The 19,969-nt window shown below is 45.5% G+C and overlaps 1 protein-coding gene across 2 annotated transcripts in view; it reads left to right on the top strand.

Moving 5' to 3' along the window:
• The window catches only part of DDX31 (DEAD-box helicase 31), a 43,240-nt gene extending 26,133 nt beyond the window's left edge, over positions 1 to 17,107 (top strand). For both annotated transcript variants that reach the window (XM_065853570.2, XM_065853569.2), the window contains exons 18-20: positions 5,119 to 5,230; positions 9,962 to 10,142; positions 16,673 to 17,107. In XM_065853570.2, coding sequence (XP_065709642.1) covers positions 5,119 to 5,230; positions 9,962 to 10,142; positions 16,673 to 16,820 — 441 coding nt within the window. In that variant the 3' untranslated portion in view covers positions 16,821 to 17,107. The remainder of the gene's footprint in view (positions 1 to 5,118; positions 5,231 to 9,961; positions 10,143 to 16,672) is intronic.
• The last annotated feature ends 2,862 nt before the right edge of the window (positions 17,108 to 19,969 follow it).

Here is a 19,969-nt window from a genome sequence, read left to right as displayed (position 1 = left end):
CAGTTCTCTTACATGCCCTATATTTCACAGAAAGCCAGATCTGTGGCTCATCGGAGATACAGCTCTATTTAAAGCTCTTTCCCACCACTGCACAGTTTTGCACTGAAATAAGCCTGTAATGTCTACGTTTTAAATGCCTAGAATTTGACCTCTTAACTCGTTCAACAAATACCTAAAAGTTTAGGTGTTACTTGTTAATGCAGGAATTATTTTAAATAGTTCTTCTGTGTGTAAATACTTCCCTTTTCTCCCCAGTGTGCTTATAGGTGGGTAACTTTGCATTTCCTTTGGAGAGTTTTTTCAGCAATTATATTTATACAGAAGCTGCACTTAAAATTTGTTGCTGGTGTGGGACAGAATATTATCTGTTCTGGACTTGAGGACAAGTGTTCTTTCATGGGAAATGGGCAAAAATATAATGTTTTTTTATAGGAAGTGATCATTTGGCTTTTGAAAAGTGGCAGGAGAAAACGCCCGCTGAATGTTGCTGGACGTCAGAGCCCAGTGCTTGAGAAGGTTCAAAACCATTGACCCATTTTGAACATTCTCACCTGGACATCTCAGCACCTTTGTGGCCTTGCCTTGGGCACAGCAATGAAAAGCTAACAAGCCTGTTTGCTGCCAGGACTGATCAAATTTCTAACACACTTCCAAATTGTAAAATACTCTGCGTAGCTAAGCACAGGATACTTTAAACACTCTTTTGTTTTCCTCCTTTTCCTTCAAAAAATTTAGAAAAACAAACAACATATTACTCATATTGCACCCTGCCAGGCGCTCTATGTGAGTACTTGTGCAGCCGGAGCTGCTTCCTTTCTCTTGCAGTCAAAGGTGGGACTGAGTTCTTCTCTTCCTTTGGCCTTCAAAGCCAGTGGGGCTTTGCTTGTAACTTCACTGGAGCTGAGATAGATCCACCCTGGCCATGGGATGCTCTGAATCTGCTACAGGAGCTTGTAAATACAGAATAACCTATTTTTATGTGACTCAGAATCTGAAAGGATTGGGACTGAGGAATAGAGTCTCTCTTTATGGCAAATAAACTATATCATTTAGTAGGGATGAAATTACAGTAGTTCTGTCCATATCAAATAGACTTTTTCAGGAATTCCTTGAAAAATATATTAAATGCAAGCGAGGCCTCATTCTGTTTGTTAGCTTTGTATTTTATTGCCATTAGAGGCTCGTAAGCGGTCTGCAGCCCTTCCTCAGAAGCTACAGGGACGTCTTTCCAAGTATTCAGGAGAGTTAATGTCTATTAAATTCTGTACATTTGCTGTAAAGATGGTACGATAAGCTGGGAGCACGATGGGACGTGACAGAGGTCAGAGAGGGATTGAGGACTCGTGAGGAGCTGGACCCAACCCGCTGGTGATGCTGCCATTCCAGAGGGCGTTAGTTTTGCTTGTCAGCTCACCATACATTGAGTAATGTATATATTATAGTTGTGCACACAGGAACCTCATTATAATGCTCTCCAGTTCTCATCGCCTCAACTCAAGTCCATTATAAGTACCACACTGGAGCATGTATTTTTTGGGCTTCGGTGTGCAGCTAGGGAGCAAGCTGAAGTGCCTGTAAAATGTATATTTTATATTTAGGTGTATAAAATATATATGTGGCTATGTCTGGGTGTGCGAATGTTCACCTGCCTACAAAGAGAATAAATTTGATCTTTCAACTTTTATGGAGGGGGGCAGGGGACTCGGTGAGTTCTGGAGGAGGTGTGTGGAGGTTAGTAAAAAGTTTTTATTAAAACAAAATCCTTCATTTTGTTTTGAAGTATAATGGAAGCAGGAGATGTTACAGCCTGGCTTTCTACCTTTTTTTCCCTGCCTTTTTTTTCTCCTTTTTTTCTCTTATTTTTTTCAAGCTGTTTTAAGGAAGAACTTTGCTACCTCAGTCTAGTTTTATTGTGTTTCAATCCCTTCTCCCATTAACATATTCTCTTAATGAAATCAGAGGCTTTTGGGCCTTACGCCAGCCTCTCAAACCTACAAGCTGCAGTCCTTATAATCAAGTTTCCTTCTGCTGAATGTCTATTCTTGCTGTACTTGGCAGTTGGAGAAGCCCCCAGATGTCTTGAACTGGTTAAATGACATTGTAACCATGCCCATTTCTTCTTTGAGCTTATAAATATTGTTATTGATCACAGTCATTACACCATTTCTCAGGGATCTGCCAGAATAGGCTTTTACTCTAAGCAAACACAGAGTAGAAGTTCCCCTATCCTGCTGTTTCTCCATAATGAAGAAAATGCTTCTTACTTAACAGATGAAACAGATTCATCAAGTTGGAGAGTAGATAAAGCAAACCTCTAGGGTGGGATTTTATCTTTTGGGTCTTGGAAAAACGTATAAGGTCTCAAATTAGTTGTCCTGTTAATCCCAACCAGAATAGGAGCAGGATTAAAGCTCACAGCACATCCAGGTTGGCTCCCAGTGCACATCAGTAGCGCTGGTTTACTTGGTCTGCCCAGACACTCGCACAGTTTGCAGGTTTTATTCTCACAGTTTGGCTCTGAGTCAGTTTTAAATTTAGATTTTTTTTTTTAATTATTATTTTATTTTGGATGAACCTGGAAGGCAGGAATCAAACACAGATTTCTTGTTTTCGTGCCCATTAGGGGGCAATTTTAAAATGAGATCTGTCTCAAGGGGCTGAAGAGGATAAAAGACAAGGTGGAGGTGGGAGGAGGGGAGAAGCTGTTTTCCGAGTACATTATGTTTCCTGCCATTTGCTTTTTTTCATTTACTTCTCTCGGACTGACCTCACACTTTAGAAATTATGCACCTAGTTTTTTATCCCTCATTTTTGTCTTACTTTTTTTTCCCCTCTTTTTCCCCTAGCACCAGGAAGAAGAGATGCCTCATTTTGAAACCTAAAGGGGGGAATAAGAAAAGTCCTTTGTAATATATTGCCATATTATCACTAAATCCCCTGACAGTTGTGACACAGAAGCAAGTCACCTGTCACTTAAGCTTGAGGTCTCTTTAATTTTCTCCTGGAATTCGCACCAGGCTGTCTTTAATTTGAGGCCTTTATTGGAATTCTGAAACCTTTCTGCCTCCCCGGTGCTCAGATCTATTCTGAGTGCTGTTACAGAATGTATACAATAACCAACAGAGGGATTCAGAGGGGGCTGAAGCACTGTTTATTTAACACTCTGGAGGGATTTTCGTGCTTATTCGGTCCTGGCTACCCGGCTTTCAATATCGCTTTGACAACCGTTATGCCCTTCTCATTAATTTTAAACAGTTAAAACACAGGAAAAAGAGAAAAAGTTTTCATTATTAAAGTGCTTTACTTTTTAATAACAGAGGATTCTGTCCGCCAGGGGAAAGGGCAAACCTCACTAATTTCACATTCATATTAAAAAACGCTGGGAAGGTGACACTTTGTGCTGCCAGGAGGCTTAACAAAAGAAAAGTGATGGGGGCCGGGAGGAGCAGGTGGGGGGAGAAAGTTTTATGTTTCACGTCAATGGAAACTTGTTAGTCCCGGCGACGAGTGTCCACTTCGGGAAGGCGGCTCCACTTGTCGTTTATTAAACCTTTAGAGCGGCCCCTTGGCTGGAGACTGTCCCAGCTGATTAACAGACGCATGTTGAGTCCAACTAAAAGGCGGCTGTGAAACGGGCTGTGCTGTGAGGTTCTCCAGTGCGTTGGGAGACAGCAGAGACCTGAAATCTGGGAGACTTCACATAGCCATAAAATACCCACTGTTGTGTTTGCTGGAGATGCAGGATGCTTAGTCCAGGCAATGAGCGAGCAGGAGCTCTGGTTTCCACACGTTTGCTTTGCTGAAGAATAACCCAGTGCCTGGAAGCTGTGGGATCTCAGGCTCAAAAGATGACACTGTGCAGGGCATTTAGACTTAATTTGGGGTCTGTCTCTGGGCAGATCTGGGTCAGCAGGACATTCTGTTTAGGGTGCCAGCAGCATTGTCCGGCTTCCACGATGGCCAAGGCTGGCAGTGTCATTGTGATTTGGTTCCCCTGGACCGGCAGCAGCGCAGAGGTGATGCTCACACCGAGAGAAGGAGGGTTGTGTAGCATTAGCATGCAAATCTACCAGGCAGGAACAACAGGATTGTTGCCTTGGCACAGGTCTAGGGCAGAATGGTGGAAGCTGGATGTTTGTTTTCATTCAGCTTTGGTCAGATGAGGGGGTTGACCAGGATCACGTTACTGCCTTGGACCTGATGCTCTTGGATGCTGGTTCCTGTCTGAGTAGCTTTGGAGAACTGTGGTCCTTTCCTGGGACAGGCTGACATCTGTGGGTGCTTGGCTTTGCACTTTGCTGCCAACTTTCCATCAAAAATTCTCTTGTTTTCTGGTCCACATGCGCTTTCACTGCCTGGATACTTTAGAGACGGCCTCTCTTCTCTCCCAGTAACAGCTTGCTCCCAGGAATGTTTGCTTTCCATTTCCTGAACTGCATCCCACAGCCTGATCCTGGGAAAGCTTGGGCACGTGCAATATTGCCCTTTTGGTCTAAGTAAGTTTCTTCTGTCATGCTTTTGGTGCAATGGGCTCGCCTTAGTCTAAAAGAGCCACATGATGGCAGTTACAGTGAACTAGGGCTTGTTGACAGTGAGAAAACTTCACGTAGGCATCAATAGTGAGAAGTTCATTTAGGTGGCTTTGTTCACAGGTGCGGAATTTGGTCCGTTCTCTGGAACTGGGGGCTGAACATAGAGCTCCTGCCCCACAAGTGCCCAGAACAGGCCGGGTGTTTGGGGGCACTGCACAGGGCAACTTGCAACGTCAGTGTAGAGACTGGGGGAGTTATTCCAAATAACTCCGATGGAAATAAGTAGTGGTATCTGTCTGACTCTGAAAGAAAAAAAAAAGAAGCAACAGAAAAAGATGGATGATAGATGTTAGAAAACACAAAATTAAAACTGATTTGCTCGCCTCACCGCAGAGCACTCACTGGCTGCTTTGACTTTAACATCTTTATCTGTATCTTTTTTTCTCTAGTAATATTGAGAGGATTACCTTTGTTGGCCCCTGGGTGGTTACTGTGTGATTTTACTGTTATTAAATCTATTGTAAACTGCTTCATTATTCCTGACTCAAATTCTCTCTTTCCTCTAATCCTCCCACCGCCCGTCTAGAAATCCTGTGGCACGGACCCTCAGGAAGTCCGGGAACGGGCCACGGTCCTGCAGACCAAGTTTGAAAATCACGTTCACTCCAGCGAGGGGACGGTCCGATGGGCAAAGAAAGGTCAGTGTGCTTCTTTTCAGTTTATCCCACAAGGGCTCGTATCAGCTGCCAAGGTTTTCTTCTTCTTCTTCAGGGAAAAGGCCTGGAAGAAACATTTTGGGGCCGTCGGGCTCTGTAGGGGGTTGAGATGGGCCCAGAAGGCTTTGCGATGATATTAAATGTTAATTTCTTGCATTCCCATATTACGTGCAAATGAGGTTTAATGTTGGCTTTCGACAGGATTCGCATCCAAGGGCTCTGACCCAGTCGCATGAGTGAATAGATTATGTGTGTTACGCTGGGAAGGTCGTGGGTGATCTGCTTAACCACATCCTGGTCCAACACCCGTTAGGTGTTTCAGTTTACACCAGGGATGAATTTGAAGCCTATAAGACAAGTTGCCTTGGGGGCAACTTTGAACAGTCAGGGATCTTAAACTGGAGGTTGTTTTGTGGGATGGAAGAAAAATGAAAGAGGGGGCAGCTACTCAAAAGGCAAGAAGAATTAAAACTGGGATGGATTTAAATAATAATTAATTGTAGCTAGTTACAGACCTGGGATTTGATCTCCCATCTTTGCCAAGCAGGATGCCCAGCAGTTGTCACTGAGCAGTACAAGAAACTCTTCCCTTCTGCTTCTCAGTCCCAGTCAGGTTTGGATGGGAGGGGGTCCTGATGAGATGAATTTTAATGGTCGACATCATTTCTGTTTACCATTATATATATCTGCTGTATGCGTGTGTGTACAGATGTGGTACAAGTGTACCGTATGTGCTAAACTACATAAATCACATACCAAGGGGTCCAGAACCAAATGGGGAAATTGGCCTTTGAGCTGTACAATGTTGTCATAGAAACTGGGTGAGGGAAGGCCGTTCTCAAGATAGAAGTTCAGCACTAAAATTGTTTGGAATCATGCGAAGCAATTGTTTGAGAAGTCAAAGGTCCTGTTTTTTTTCTGAATGTTGTACTAACTTGTTAGGTGATGATACAGCAGAACAACTGGAGCTCGTACTATAACTACCTGCTTACCCCAAATTATTCTGTGTGCTTTTAGTGATGCACGGCCGTATCGATGGGCGAGGTATTTGAAATCCTACCATTTCACTCTTAGCTCTTCTCCCCGCCGCTGCGTGTCACTGCACTGATTCTCACCTCCCCTGACAGTTGCAGTGCTGACTTTTTTCCTCAGGGTTTCGAAATACCATTCCCCTACAGTGCAAGTGTCAGAGGCTTTGCTACACTACTTGCTTGCACCATTTTCAGCTGTCTTGTGCTACTTGACTGCTGTAATTACTCTTACAGCTGCACTTGCAGTCCACAATCTCAAAGCTTGTGACTAATCTGACCAAATCCTTGATTCTGCATGGATGAGCTTCTTGTTGCTCCCCTGGGATTCTTTATGCCCCATGCAAACTTCTAACCTGGAATGACTGTGACAGGGAGAACAACGAATGGTCAGACGTGGTGGTTTGTCTCTGCACAGTGTATGTCACTGCACGCACACTTGTTGCTGGCCTCAGCACTAATAACTTCTTTAGCCACAGACAAGAAGTACAGAAAATATATCAGGAAATGCTAAAACATTGTGCAGCCCATTTATCTCGTACAGGAGCACTCCACCTCTTTTTCCTGCTCTGCTATCTACATATGCAAATTTTCCAGTGCTGAGTGGCTTCCATAAAGCCCCTTTTCCTCCCCTCTGCGCCAAGCATCATGAATAATTAACATGGCAGCTGGCTTTTGCTTTCATGGCAGACAATCAATTGGAAACCGTGCCAGAGATGCATTTGTTTCTCTCTCTTTTTCTCTTTTTCCCCATTTTCTGACCTAGTCAATGTTAATAAGCAGTGTTTTGGCTGCAGCCTGCCTTCAAAAGGCGAGTGGCTCCCTGCCCGCTCCTTCCTTCTGCCTCTCGGTCCCGTGTTTTCCAAACGCAAATCAAATGGTTCAGTGAGGGTGCTGCCCTTCAAACTTGATGGACGGATGGAGGAGGAGGAAGAGGGGAGGGGTATGACCGGGCCCTGCTACCCAAAGGATGAATCTCATCGAGAGTGAAGCCTCTTTTGGGAGATGGAAGACTCAGGTCCGAAGGGCTGCGTGATGACAGGTTTTGGGGCTGTGGGGGTGGACAGAGCTCAGGAGACTGATCCTTCGTGCCATTGGGGTTATAGAAAGAGTAAGGATGCAAACCCTGCTTTTCTCCTGTGTGTTTCCCTATTTTATAGCAAATAGTTGAGCGTTTTGCCCCATCCTTTGTATCCTCAACACCCGCCTATGGACAGCAGAGTTCCAGGAGCCCTCTGCTGTGGCACGATGCGCGAATCTGTGGCAGTTTTAGTGCCTTTTCCCTCCCGTTCCCACCCGCTCGGTACATTGGCGAAACGCCGAAACCGGTTTATCCAGCCGTGCGCTCGGGGGCCGGCGTTGGGCACTGGCTGCCAGCTGAGAGCGCGGTGAACAGGTTATGTCACCTGTCTCGCTTTCATATCTCATTACCCTCTTGTCCCCTGTTTAAAAAACAACAAAACTGCCTATCTAACCTCCATCATATGTAGCTCTCTTTTTTTCGTTTGACTTTCCACACTTACATTTCCTATGGAAAAGTGGGGCTGCGCAAGTGCAAAGGACCAGTCTAAATCCACTCTCTCACATGAGTGCAAGCCTGAATCCCACCCCAGGCCAATCTGCGTTGCCTTAGATTCGTGTTGGTGTGACAAGAACCACAACAGCTCGGGTAGTTTGCTCCTGTGGCATTAAGATGAGGTACCTTTTGTGTGAATTGTGGCCTGACCAGTGCTGTTACCAGTCTTTTTGAGTTGTTTTTTTGTAAGCTCTGTCTCTTTGATCACAAAATTATAAAATAATTAAAAAAAAAAAAGGAAGCTTTTAATATCAGGCCACTATAATTGCACATAAAAACCGGAAAATATGACTCTGGCAACACTGAGAGTCTAAAGACCTGGTAGTACAGATTTAAAATAGAATCGCATCCACAAAGGTCTTCATTTCAATCTCCTGGGTGCTGTAATGAGCGTTACCAGCTCTGAGCTCCTCAGAGGTGAGAGCTGCACGAGCTGAGGTCTCAACCTGCTGGTCCGGCTGGGCTGTCAGTTCAGCTTTGGGCCCATGTTTTGCAGCTCTCCCTGGTTTTTCACGCTCTGACTCAAGCCCAAGTCCCGCAGTTTTCTGTCGGGGCTTTGGGAAGAGGGCGGCTTTTGACACTTTGTCTGACTCTGATCCGGGGAGTTAGTACCAGCAGCCTTTCCTGGCTAAGGAACTGTGGTCTGAGAGCTCAAGCCTTCATCAGAACAGGATCTTTAGTATCAACCATTTCAAATGCAGCAAAAAATGCAACTGTGTTTGCTCCAATGGGACCAGATTTGGAGTGGGAGCAAGTTCGTATTCTTCCTTTTGAGGAGTTACACCTCCTTATGGCAGGTGAATTTGACAATAACTTGTTGGAAAAAAAGCAGCAGAGTAGAGGGGTTGAGAGCATTTGAGGTGGTTTGTAAGCCCTCAGGGGGGTGGCCTTCAGGTGAGACACTGAGATGGGGTATTTGGAATTTAGCATTCTCTTTTTGGGAGAACACAGGTCTCTTGATGTTCAGATGCCTGTGAAAGAGTAGCGCTGTGAAATTGGTAAGAAGATGCAAAAAACCCTCAATCTTTTCTTCTCATCGATTGGGAAAAGGAGTTCACTTTGCTCAGTAAACAGAGCTTTGATGGATTCCCTGGGTCCTTCCAGGAGCTGATCTGCTAAAATGACATTTTTATTACTGTTCATAAACTCCAATCTCCGGCTGCTGCCAAGAGATTAGACATAAGCTGTGGGCAAACTTGCTGGTCCGGTGGCTCAACAGGCAAGGGCAGGAGAGGTGAGAGTTTGGAGCTCGCTGCTGTCAGGGGCTGGGGGAGAGGAAGATGCAGGTGGTGGCTGGAGTCAGGGCTGGGGGAGCACAGGAGGTTTGGTGAGCGGAGGATTGAAGAGAGGCATTTTCTGAGCTGTAGAGTTTCTTTACAAAAAGTCCCTCTGTTCCCCATAGCAGATAGGACAGCCTGGGTGGAGTTAATGCTCCGGGTGGGTGGAGGAGCAGTGGTAGCGTTCATATTAGTGGATGATTGTCTTTAGAGCAATGAGCCCTGAGGGAAGGGCATTACAGGAATATAAAGATGTGAAGGGAAATTTGCACGCAATTCTATTATTTTTCCCTGTTGAGAAGGTGAGCTCTGTTCTCAGTGAGATGATGAGTCAGGAAATCCATCTGGCTCTCAGATATTTATAAGGGACTAGCTAGTAACTGGTGAAAAATGCATGGGCTACTGGGACCGTAATATCAGAGGAGTCTTCCTGTGCCATCTCCATGCTTCTCTTTCCGTGTCTTCATCCCTGTATCTCAGTTCCCTCTCCCCTACCATTTGATGTCAATGACTCTTCTTGTGAGCTGTGCTCCAGACATCACCCTTTCTGGCAGAAGGGGCATCCTTGCAAGAGGCAAACCTTTGTTTCAGTTCCTGATGCTTCTCCACCTCCTGCCTTCTGCTTTTGGGATTGTACTGGTACTGAATAACCTTCACAGATTTTAACATACCAACCTTTTCTACCAGCTGCTGACCAGAAGGTGTCCCAAAGGACAAGACCAACGTCCTTTCAGCTGGAACAGCTGAATCTTTATATATGTATATATATACACTTATATATAAAAAAATGCATTAGCAAACAGAATTCATTGTTTTTTCCTTTCCCCCTCAGCACTGCAGTCTTTCCTTTGTGCCTACACCACCTATCCCAGGAACCTCAAGCACATCTTCCACATCAAATCTCTCCACCTGGGTCATGTTGCCAAGAGCTTTGGCCTGAGGGACGCTCCCCAGAACCTGACTGCTCTTCCCACTGCAGGCTCCAAGAAGAAAACCAAAGCAAGACCAAAAAGGTAGGCTACCTTGATACACCTGCACCAAAGAATCCCATATGTGACAAGCTGTGGTGTGCTTTACTCCTCAAGGTGTTTGTGCTTGCTCCAGGAATCACAGAAGGTTTGGGCTGGAAGGGACCTTTGGAGACCATCTAGTCCAAGGCTCGTGCTGTGGGCAGGTTGTGTGTGATTGTTCCTGAGAGACTAAATCACATTGAGCCGTGGCTTAGGTCACATTGCTTTCTGAGCTATTGTTTCATTCCCCTTTTTCTAATGGCTTTGGAGAACCTAAAAATTAGATTTATTAAACCAGCTTGGTTGAACATTTGAGTTATTCAAATTATTCAAAGGAGGAAAATCTTTCTTCTTTTATCAGTATCGGTTGCGACTCTTCCTGCGTAATTGCTACTGCAAACTCCGTTAGCCATGCAATTAAAGCACTAATCACATAATTGTTCCTGGGCTGGTGACATCTCTTGCACATGTACATATCTTGGGGGAAAAAAAAACTGCAAGGGAAAGGGATTTTAAAACAAAAAGTTGGAGAGCGCATTGTCCTGCCTTGAGAAGCCACCAGGGACGGATGGGCCACCGATCTGCCTCCTGCTTCAGCTGACCCTCGCCAGCAGATGGGCAACAGGATGGGAATGCCCCTGTGAGCAGGGGATTTAACGGAGCTTTATTTCAGGAAGAATAGCCTGATTAGCCGATAAAGAGCATGTAAGATGGTATGGGGTGGGCTTTGATGTCTTGCTGGCCCAGCAGGGTGTCGAGCTATGAGTGACAGTAGCGTGTCACAGGATTACTTGGCCTGCAACAATGCCTTTCTCTGTTCCTGTGATGTTGCTACTCTGTTAGAGCTACTTTTTCCCTTGTTATGAACCTCTTTTAGATGGAGTTCCTCCTCCCCAAGTCTTCATCCCATTATAGTACAGACAAGCTCAAGATACAGTAGGTAGTTTATGCACAGGACGCGTGGGGTTGGGGGATGTGGAGGTGTTGGAACAAATGGTCTGAGAGTGATTCGAAAGCTCATTTGCACGTGGATCATATAATTGCAGCTCAGGGAAAGTGGGCAGACGTTGCACAAGTTCGTCACGGCTCGAGCTCCAGATTTCAAATCCGGGAGCATCTGGAAAGTTAAGACCCTGCAGAAATAGCCAAAGTTGTGACGTGCAACGATTGTTCTTGGCTATGAAACTTGTTTCTAATCAACTTTCTCTGTGTGAGCTTAAAAAATAAAGAGAGACACAATGTATTAGTATTTATAGGATAGTTTACAGAAAGTGAATATAGATTCAAATTTGGTCTACACTAGCATAAAATCAAGATAATGCCGTTAACTTACAGAAAATTGCTTTTGATTTCACACTGACAAAGCAAAAAGCAGAATTTAGCCTGCCGTTTAGAAGACGAATGGGTTTTAATTGTGAAGTGCAGGGCTTGAAATTATAACAGTATAGTCACAGAGCAATCTTTTAAATTATAATTCTCACATGATGCCATGAGTGTTGGTCGTCGTGTTACTCCTCGTCTCCAAACATCTGATACTTGTTTTTAATCAGTCTGCTCACTAAAGCCTCATCTCTCAGCACCTGCCCAGAGAATAAAGCAGCAGCGGTCCAGGTTGAGAGTGGGGTAAAGACATTAAATCATTATTAAATCATCATTAAATGTTTCCTTAAGAGGACAAAGACTTCTCATTCCTGTTGAAGTTTCCTTTTGTGCTCAGTGCCTCCTCGGAGAGCCCTGCTTGGGGAAGGTGAGACCCAAGACAGAGCAGCCAGGTGTGGGGTGGGTCCATGCTGAAATGTGGAAACAGCCTTCTCCTGAATGCACATAGAAAACTTGCATGTATTTTTTAAACCTCTTTGTGCAAACCAACTGTCCCCTTAACCGTAGTGGTTCTTGAAAAACCTGCTCTGAAGATGGAAAAATAATTGCTCATGATTTTTTGGAAAGTTGAAATGCTGTACTTAGGTAAGAGACGAGCACATGAACCAGATACTGTATATTAAGTTACAATACATCAGCTTAGTAAGTGCCTGGGCTCGTGCTTTTGCTGAAGGGGAGATGCAAGGAAGCTGATCCCACTTCCATTGAGGGATTAACTGTCTTTCCTTCACTGCAGAGCAGCAGCGTGTACGGGAAGTAGCTGACGTGCCAGAAAGACGAGTCTTCTGACTCTTTCACAATGTAGATGCCAAAGGCCTGTTGCCATTCCACCGAGCATCCCTGTGCTGCTCAGTTCTTTTGCATTTTGGATCAGTGGGTTTTATGGCATTCTCTGGCAATTGAAGGTCTGTTTTCTCCTTTTGAGTTCTGGAAGACTGGTGTATGTCCCCAAAGGGTTTCACCATAATGAGGAGTTGCAACCTGATTTGCCTTGTTTGTGAATTCAAGCCATTATTGAAGAAAGAGAAATCTTTAAATTCGAGTCTGTGGAACTCATTGCTACAGGATATCTCTGATGCCAGAAATGCTCAGAAAGATTGAATTTATGTATCAGTATCAAGTATATTCATAGTTGCTACAGCATGTGCAGGAAGTGAGTATAAAAATTAAGGTTAAAATCCTCTCATGCTTCAGAGTTCAAGTCCAACCCTTAACTAAAATAGGATCAATAAAAGGTGTCCAGGGTGCTTCTGTTTGAAGGCATTGATTTACATCGTTATTACACTGCCACTGCTCTGAATATGGATATCATCATGCCCTTAAGGTTTTGGCTACGAGATTACTGTGCTAATGCATTCTTCAGCATTTAGGGGTCAGATAGAATTAGACTCCTGCTGGGAAATACACCTCGTGTGTCCTCATTTGTACGGGGCAGCAGTCTCCTTTGGGTGAACACAAGAAGCTTTTTACCTTCTACCTTAGATCCTTGGGTCCACGTTTGAATGGCTTGGCATTGACAGTTTTAGAAAGACTAATGCTCCTATTGACAGCGCTTGTGAATCGAGGCTGCAGCTGGATCTCCCTGCACAGCAATTGTCTAATCATTAGAAGCAGTTTCGCTGCCAGTTTTTTGCGTGCCATTTACAGCTTTCCTAATATCACTTAATTAGTCAAAATGCAAGTTTGGAATTCTGCCCACTAGGAATTTCGCTTGTTTTGGGCGATCTGCTCTAGAAAGCCAGACTGGAGCTCAGGTGAGAGCAGGGATTCATGCACTTCAATGCCCTTCGTCGCTGTCCTGTTCCAGCACAGCACAGAACCTTTGCTCCAGCTGTGACTGAGCACAGGGCTACTCATGGAGCTGGAAAACCTCTGTGCTGTTTGGTGCACACCAAAAAAATGATCAGCTCTCTCTAATTGAAGTATATTCCACCCTTTAAGAGCCTGACAGAAGCAGGAATGCTGGGGGGAGGTTCCCAGCCTCCCAGTGGTGCTTTCATCCTTTCTCCATAGGGTGGAGGCCAAGGGATGGTGGTGAAAATGATGCTGTGGGTTTTGTCTCTTCCTGTGTAGCTGAAATACAGTTGACTTCAGCAGGTGTAAGGTGGGCTTTGCTCTTTAGTGTGTCTTGGCGTGAAGACTGCTCTGCTCTGACTGTATTGGAACAGCACTTGGTGCTCAAACGAGGTAATAATTTTCCTTGATCTTCTCAAGCTGGTGTCCACATCAGCTGATAACAGAGTACCTTGGCCATCTGTTGGCTTGTCGAGAGTAGTGTAGGATTGCTGATGAATTTCTTGCCCCATCTCTGTATAAAACAACACTCAAACCAACCCAAACAGGGTTGCATTGGCTGCAGATGGTTCATCCAACACTGTAAGTAGAAAAAGCAGGTGTTGCAGCAGCCTTGGCCCAGAGGTAACCCAGCTCTGCCGCTGGCACCACTTCAAAGAGCTGTTGGAGATGCTGTCAGGCAGATTGATAGCGCGGTCCATGTTGAAATGTTTTCTGATAAATGAAACAGCCTACTCCTGTCTCCTCCAAAAACACCCCATGAGTTCTGGGGTTGTGCATCAGAACTTTGTGCTCCTTCGTCCTCAGCTGGAGCAATTTGGGAGCCTTTGACTGCTGCAGATGCTGTGATTTGGGTAGAGGTCACTGCACTTGCTGCACTGCATTGCACCAGCATTTCACGCAGCTCAAGACAAAGGAACAGCCAGCAATGCCAGCCAAGTTGGAGGAGATATTTCTAAGAATGAGCTCACTCATGATTTAGGTAAAAAGACTAGCAGAGACATCTTCGAGACATCAAATGATGTCCAAGAAGCCATGTGTAGGTACCACTGTTCCACTCTGGCTACTTCCCAATCCCCATCTGTCTTTTATGGAAGCCCTGACACCCCGTATCAAGTGTAAGAGAGCTGTAGTTCAGTGGTGCTTCTGCCTGGCAGCCAAACGTGACAGCACCCAGCTGCACAGGAACCCAGAGAAGTCAAATAGTGTTTGTTCTGGGACAGGTTCTTCCTAACTTACGTGTTGCAGCTGTTTCATTTTCAGAGTTATGACTTCTCTATTCCTGTCTCATTTTCCCCCAGCCAATAAACGTGGCTGTTTTCTCATCCGGTTGAACATTTCTTTTTCCTTTAAGCCCTGCTCAAACCTTGGCACTGTAGTGCGTTGGGATGGGTCAGTCCTTAGTGAATCCTTTTTCCCCTGCAAGTTCCCCTTAGCTGCACTGGTTTGTAGTTCCCACCTAAGTACTCATGGTTGTGTTTGGAGGGAGGGATTTCAGGGGCTGGGGATTGTTGCCTGTTATCAACTTGATGTGTTCTCATTAGGGCTCAATGTAGCACAATATCTAGACTTGAGATCACAGAGAAAGATGCTGACAATCCATGTGTTTTTCTAGTGATGGGAGCACAGGTTCTGCCTGTGTTGGAAATGCATCTTATGTTTATGGCTTTTCTGTGAAGTGTTTTGCCGTAGTATCCAGTATCACCACACAGTTCCCTTAAATTAACATCACACGAGCCCTCCAAACAGGGAAAATGCAGTTGTCCTGGGTTATGGTGTGCGAGAATTAACACAGAGGCCGAAGAGATTAAATACCCTGCCCAAGGTTGCTCAGATTGAGTATCAAGGTGTCTCTCTGTTCTCCTGGTTTGTCTCATAACCACGGGGCACCTTTCCTCACCGATGTTATCTGGACGGCGCTGGCAGAGCCCCAGAGACTCTCACCACTTGAGCAGAGAGGGGAATTTACAGGTTTACAACAGGAATGAGGATCCGGACAGGGCTCCTGACCTGGTGCGCTTTTCCTCTTGCCTGTGGCTCTTCCATCTCGTGGTTAAACGGGGCCTTGACAGCAGCTTTTCTTCTCTCAGCCATCAGCACAGGTTACACAGCACAGCCCCATTGATTTGTTTTTTGTGTGGCCCTAGTTAAAGGGAAAATGTCCCTTTCCGCTGCATCCTTGCTTCCCTATGTACAGCCGATCCCCACAGCAGGGGGTATTGATTTACTAATTGGGCAATGATTTCACCTGATTGATAATAAAGACTTGGACAACCTCCCTGCTGAGCTGAAACTCAGCCCGACAGCTACTGGTGGATTACTTGTCCTTTTGCGGTAGATAGTTCCCTGTTGTTAAGTAAACTGATCTGTTGCTTGGTAACCCTCGAATTACTGTAGTAAATGCTTGGAGACACAACGAAAGTGTCAAATAGAAACTTTTATCAAGTGATGGAGGGGGCTGAGCAGAGGGTACAGCTGCACTATGAAGTTTTTGGAGTAGAGCTGGGCTGTTTGAGCACACCTTGTTTGACTGGTCTTTATTATGGAGCAGACACCAGTACCCTATTGTGCCCAGGACCAGGAGAACATGGTAGGGAATGATGTGTCTTGCACCAAAGAGATCGCAGTTTAAACAAGGGAGGGTGACAGCAGCAGTGAGGATGACATTTGCCCAAGGTCACAGCGCAGGACAGTGGCAGAACTTGCAGTGAAAAGATGCTGAGTGGGTTTTTATATTTATAGCTGGCAGTTCAGGGCTGCAGGGAGATCCATGGTGGAGTTTCGTGGCCGGGCAGAATGAGGCTACCTCTGCAAAAGCCGGTCTCTGGAGAGAGGGCCTGGAAGGTGCATGCGGTGTCTGCAGGACACTGCAAGAAAAACAGTCTGTTGGGTTTAGACTCCTGACATTGGGGTTTTCTTGCTTGTTTGTTTGGGTTTTGTGTTTTCAAGCTCTGGATTCAAGCTCTGTTTATAAAACATTTCCATTGTTCGATGTCTTAAGGCTGATAGGTCTTTTTATTATTATAATAATTTTCAAACTGCTGTGTCACCTAATTCATCAACCTTCAGCGCACAACCTTCCCTCCTTCTCCCCGCCACCCCTGCAAGAGCATTTGTACAGAACAAAGGCTTGCTTTTAAAAACGCCATGATATTTTGCCACCTTTGTGAAAACCTGTCACAACAATATCTAATTTTGCATGAGACAGAATTTCAAATCAAGCCTCAAGAAAAGGGAGCTGTTCTTCTGCTAATGCGCAAATGTCACTTTCCACAGCTGTAAAATAAGTAACCCACCTAGCAGCGTTTCAGAGAGAAGGAAATCTAATTCTGAATTCCTCTTCTCTTCCCTCTGCCCAGGTCTGACCTTCTCAAGAAGACCCACAGAAAACACCGCCTTGCTGAGATCCTGCGATCTGAATATTCCAGTGGGATGGACACTGGTGTATCCAAGGTCAAGAGGAAGAGAAAACAGAGGAAACCTGGCAACCAGCAGATTCCAACATAAGCCGGGTCCTTCCAGTCATTGGCTGCAAAACCTGCTCGAGCACCTCAGCCGGGGGCCGGGGTGACCTGCCAAATCGACTGAGGAGTGTTGCAATTTATCAGGTGAATATGGGAGGGATCCTGAGGATCTTGGCCTCCTCCCCCTCATTCCATAGGTCCAAATGGAATCGAATCCAGGCGTGTCCTGTTGCACTGCTGCAAGGAATGTGGCTTCTTGAAGATACACCGTGTTTCTAAGGTGCTTTTTGCAAGAAAAATTAAAAAGGTTAAATATGTTTTTCAGAAAAACTTGATGTCTGTGTATAACATAAACACAGGAGATGTGTTTCTGTTTAAAAGGCCTGCAGGACCACTCCACAATCGGTTTGCTTGCTTGTTTTTAACCAGATGAATAGTCGGGGCAGAGAAGGGCTTGGTTCTAGGAGCACATTCTAGAGGAGTGGGGCAGCCACCCTTCCCCCTGTCATTATACAGGGGGACACTTCTGCTCCTGTTTTGGGTGACACACCCACGTTGCTGTCACCTCCTCTCCTGTCCTTTGTGCAAGCGCTGCCTCTGGACACCGATTGTTAGGCAGATGTTGCCACCTGTAAGGAGTCTCCCCGATCCCCGTGCATACGGTAGGGTTGTGGAGAGCTGTGCCGTGTAATGACACATGGTCCCTTTGGGGCAGAGCTCACGGGCACGAAACTCCCTGTTGAAACTCCTGAGTTCGGGAACAAACGTTGTCACAGTGGGAAGGAGCCAGCGTGGAATCCAGCAATCTCCAAACTTCTCCTTGCCTGCAGCGTATTGTCATACTTAATTATCTAACGTAGAGTGGGTATGAAATGTCTCACCTCTCCCAACATTGAAGCCTTTGCAGACTCTTGCTGACACTTGCCGTAGTAACCCCGGCTTTTGGGGCCCTCCCTGCTTGGCTGGGCCTTTTCAGAGTACGTCCTGAGCTAATTTCACTTCTTGCTTTTCCCATTTGCCTTTTTTCTTGTTGATCATCGCAGAATGGGGATGCAGTGTGGCCCCAGGTGTGCCCAGCTGAGGAAGAGCAGTCGACCCCGACCCACGCACATCGTTCCACGTAGGGCCAGAAAGTGTTCAAATCCAGGGATGCAAAGTATAACCAAATGAAAACGATACTCACTTTGTGAATATGGAATTGAGGGCACCTGCTTTGGGCTGTAGTGAGTCATACTAAGGGCTGTAGGAGGGGAGCAATCAGCTCGAAAGTATTTAATTTCTGAAGTGAATGTAACTTCTGAGACACAAAATTATTATTTCCTCCCAGGCAAGTACCAAATGTGCTGATTTTACTGCAATACTTTTTTGAATGCTAAAGATGTTCAAAAGGCTCCAGTAAAAAATTAAGCATGTTTTTGCAGACAGAATGAAGTTCCTAATGTTTATCAGATAAAGATAAAATAACAACAAAGCCTGCCTGGTTTTGTTATGAGTACTGTTTGAAAGAGCAATTGGGTTTAAGGCAAATGTCAACTTAAACTGAAAAGAAACCCCTGAGGATGAAAATGACTCAGAGAGAGTGATGTGGAGTGTAAATTTGGGAAGAACTGATCTTGCTCATGAGGGGAAAATATATGACCTTCTCCTGGCTGACTGTCATGTATGAATTAATAGGGGCTATTGGCAAATTCATAATAATAGGAAAAAAAGCCAACAGCACCTTGGTGAGAGAGATCTCATTGCCATCTGAATTAACTGGGCATGTAGGGTTACAAATGGTTATGATGGATAATGTTATTTAAAAATATACCATCTTTTAGCAAGTAGCTGTGGATTACTTGTGTGATTAGGGAAAGCGAGAGGAGGAGATAGTTAAACAAGGAAGTGTTAATTGCCACATACCTGAAGCTAAGGTGAGTTTACTTCTAATGAACTTGAAGGCCAGTGTGTGAAATGTGGTTGAATTGTAGCTGGGTCAGCAGGAACCAGTTTCTGCCCTTATTTGTGCTCTGGGAGCTCTAGGTGGGCCCTGAGCTGGTGTTAACCTCCTGCATCACTCAGTTCAAGGAGGACTTGATAGGTTTGGGCTTGGAACTGCTCATGAATGTGTCCCCTTCTGCTCTGAGGTACGTGGTGTGTGTTTGGGGGTTATGGCTGGGGGGAGCTGCCTGTGCCGCTCCTTGGGGTGGGGAGATCGGCTCTTGGCAGCATTTGGTGAAACTGCAGCTTCATTTGACTGCACCGGCATTGGCTTCGGTCAGGTTTGCTTTATTGTCTGAATTGTGGTGAATGTCAGGGGCCTTGCTGCCCTGCAGCTTGAAATTTCTGTGTTTGCTATGGACGTAATGGCACTGTGGAACTTCTGTATAAAGCTGCGTGTGAGTGAGGTTGGACTCAGTTTGATTTGCCTTCCCTGCTGCTCCTCTGCTCCCTGTCTCAGCCTCAAGTGCTGTCTCTCCCAGGAGATGCTCTTGTGCCTTTTTTCTCATCTGACTCTGTGTCCTTTGCCAGCAAGAGGAGCCCACACCCTCCACTCTGCAGCTGGAACATCCTGAGTTTAAACTTCAAGACTTTGGGATGGGAAAAAGCAAGGATGTCATCTTGGTGCAAGGGTCACAGTTGAACACCTGGGTTCAGTGTCTTGGTCAAACACGACTCAGTGCTGGTACACACCACTGAGAAGCATCTGCAGGATAGAAAGCAACAGAACTTCCCTGTTTATAGTGATTTATTTTCTCTGTAAGTCTGGGGAGAGGACAGGAAAAGCACCAATTGTTCAGGCTTTCCATTCTGGCATGATTCTGGTGTTCAGATGAAACCATAAAATATCTCAGCTAGAAACCATTCTGCTGATTTCGTTGGATTCTGTGTGTTGGCATGTTCAGAGGAGCAGCTTTTGTTCTTTGTCTGTTCCCAGGGTGGTGGTCCTGGTTAAAGCTGTGCTGGGAGGGGGGGTAGGTGGCCCTCAAGCTGGGTAAAAGCCCAGAAGGGCTTTGAGAGCCAGGGCCATGTTTGGTCCTGGCAAACCCACTGCACCAACTGGGTTGTATCTTGGATCTGACAGAAACCAGCCTGTCTGTTAGAGTCTCTGTGCCCTGGAAGAAACTGGTGGAGCAGAACTGGTGCGATGTTCTAAAGGTTTCTGCAGTGGGACGGCTGGTCTGGGGCTGCTGGAGGTGCAGGACCAGCACC

Source organism: Patagioenas fasciata, chromosome 20 (genome assembly GCF_037038585.1).
Source record: "Patagioenas fasciata isolate bPatFas1 chromosome 20, bPatFas1.hap1, whole genome shotgun sequence".
Lineage (NCBI taxonomy): Eukaryota > Metazoa > Chordata > Aves > Columbiformes > Columbidae > Patagioenas > Patagioenas fasciata.
This window is presented reverse-complemented; position numbering and strand designations above follow the sequence as displayed.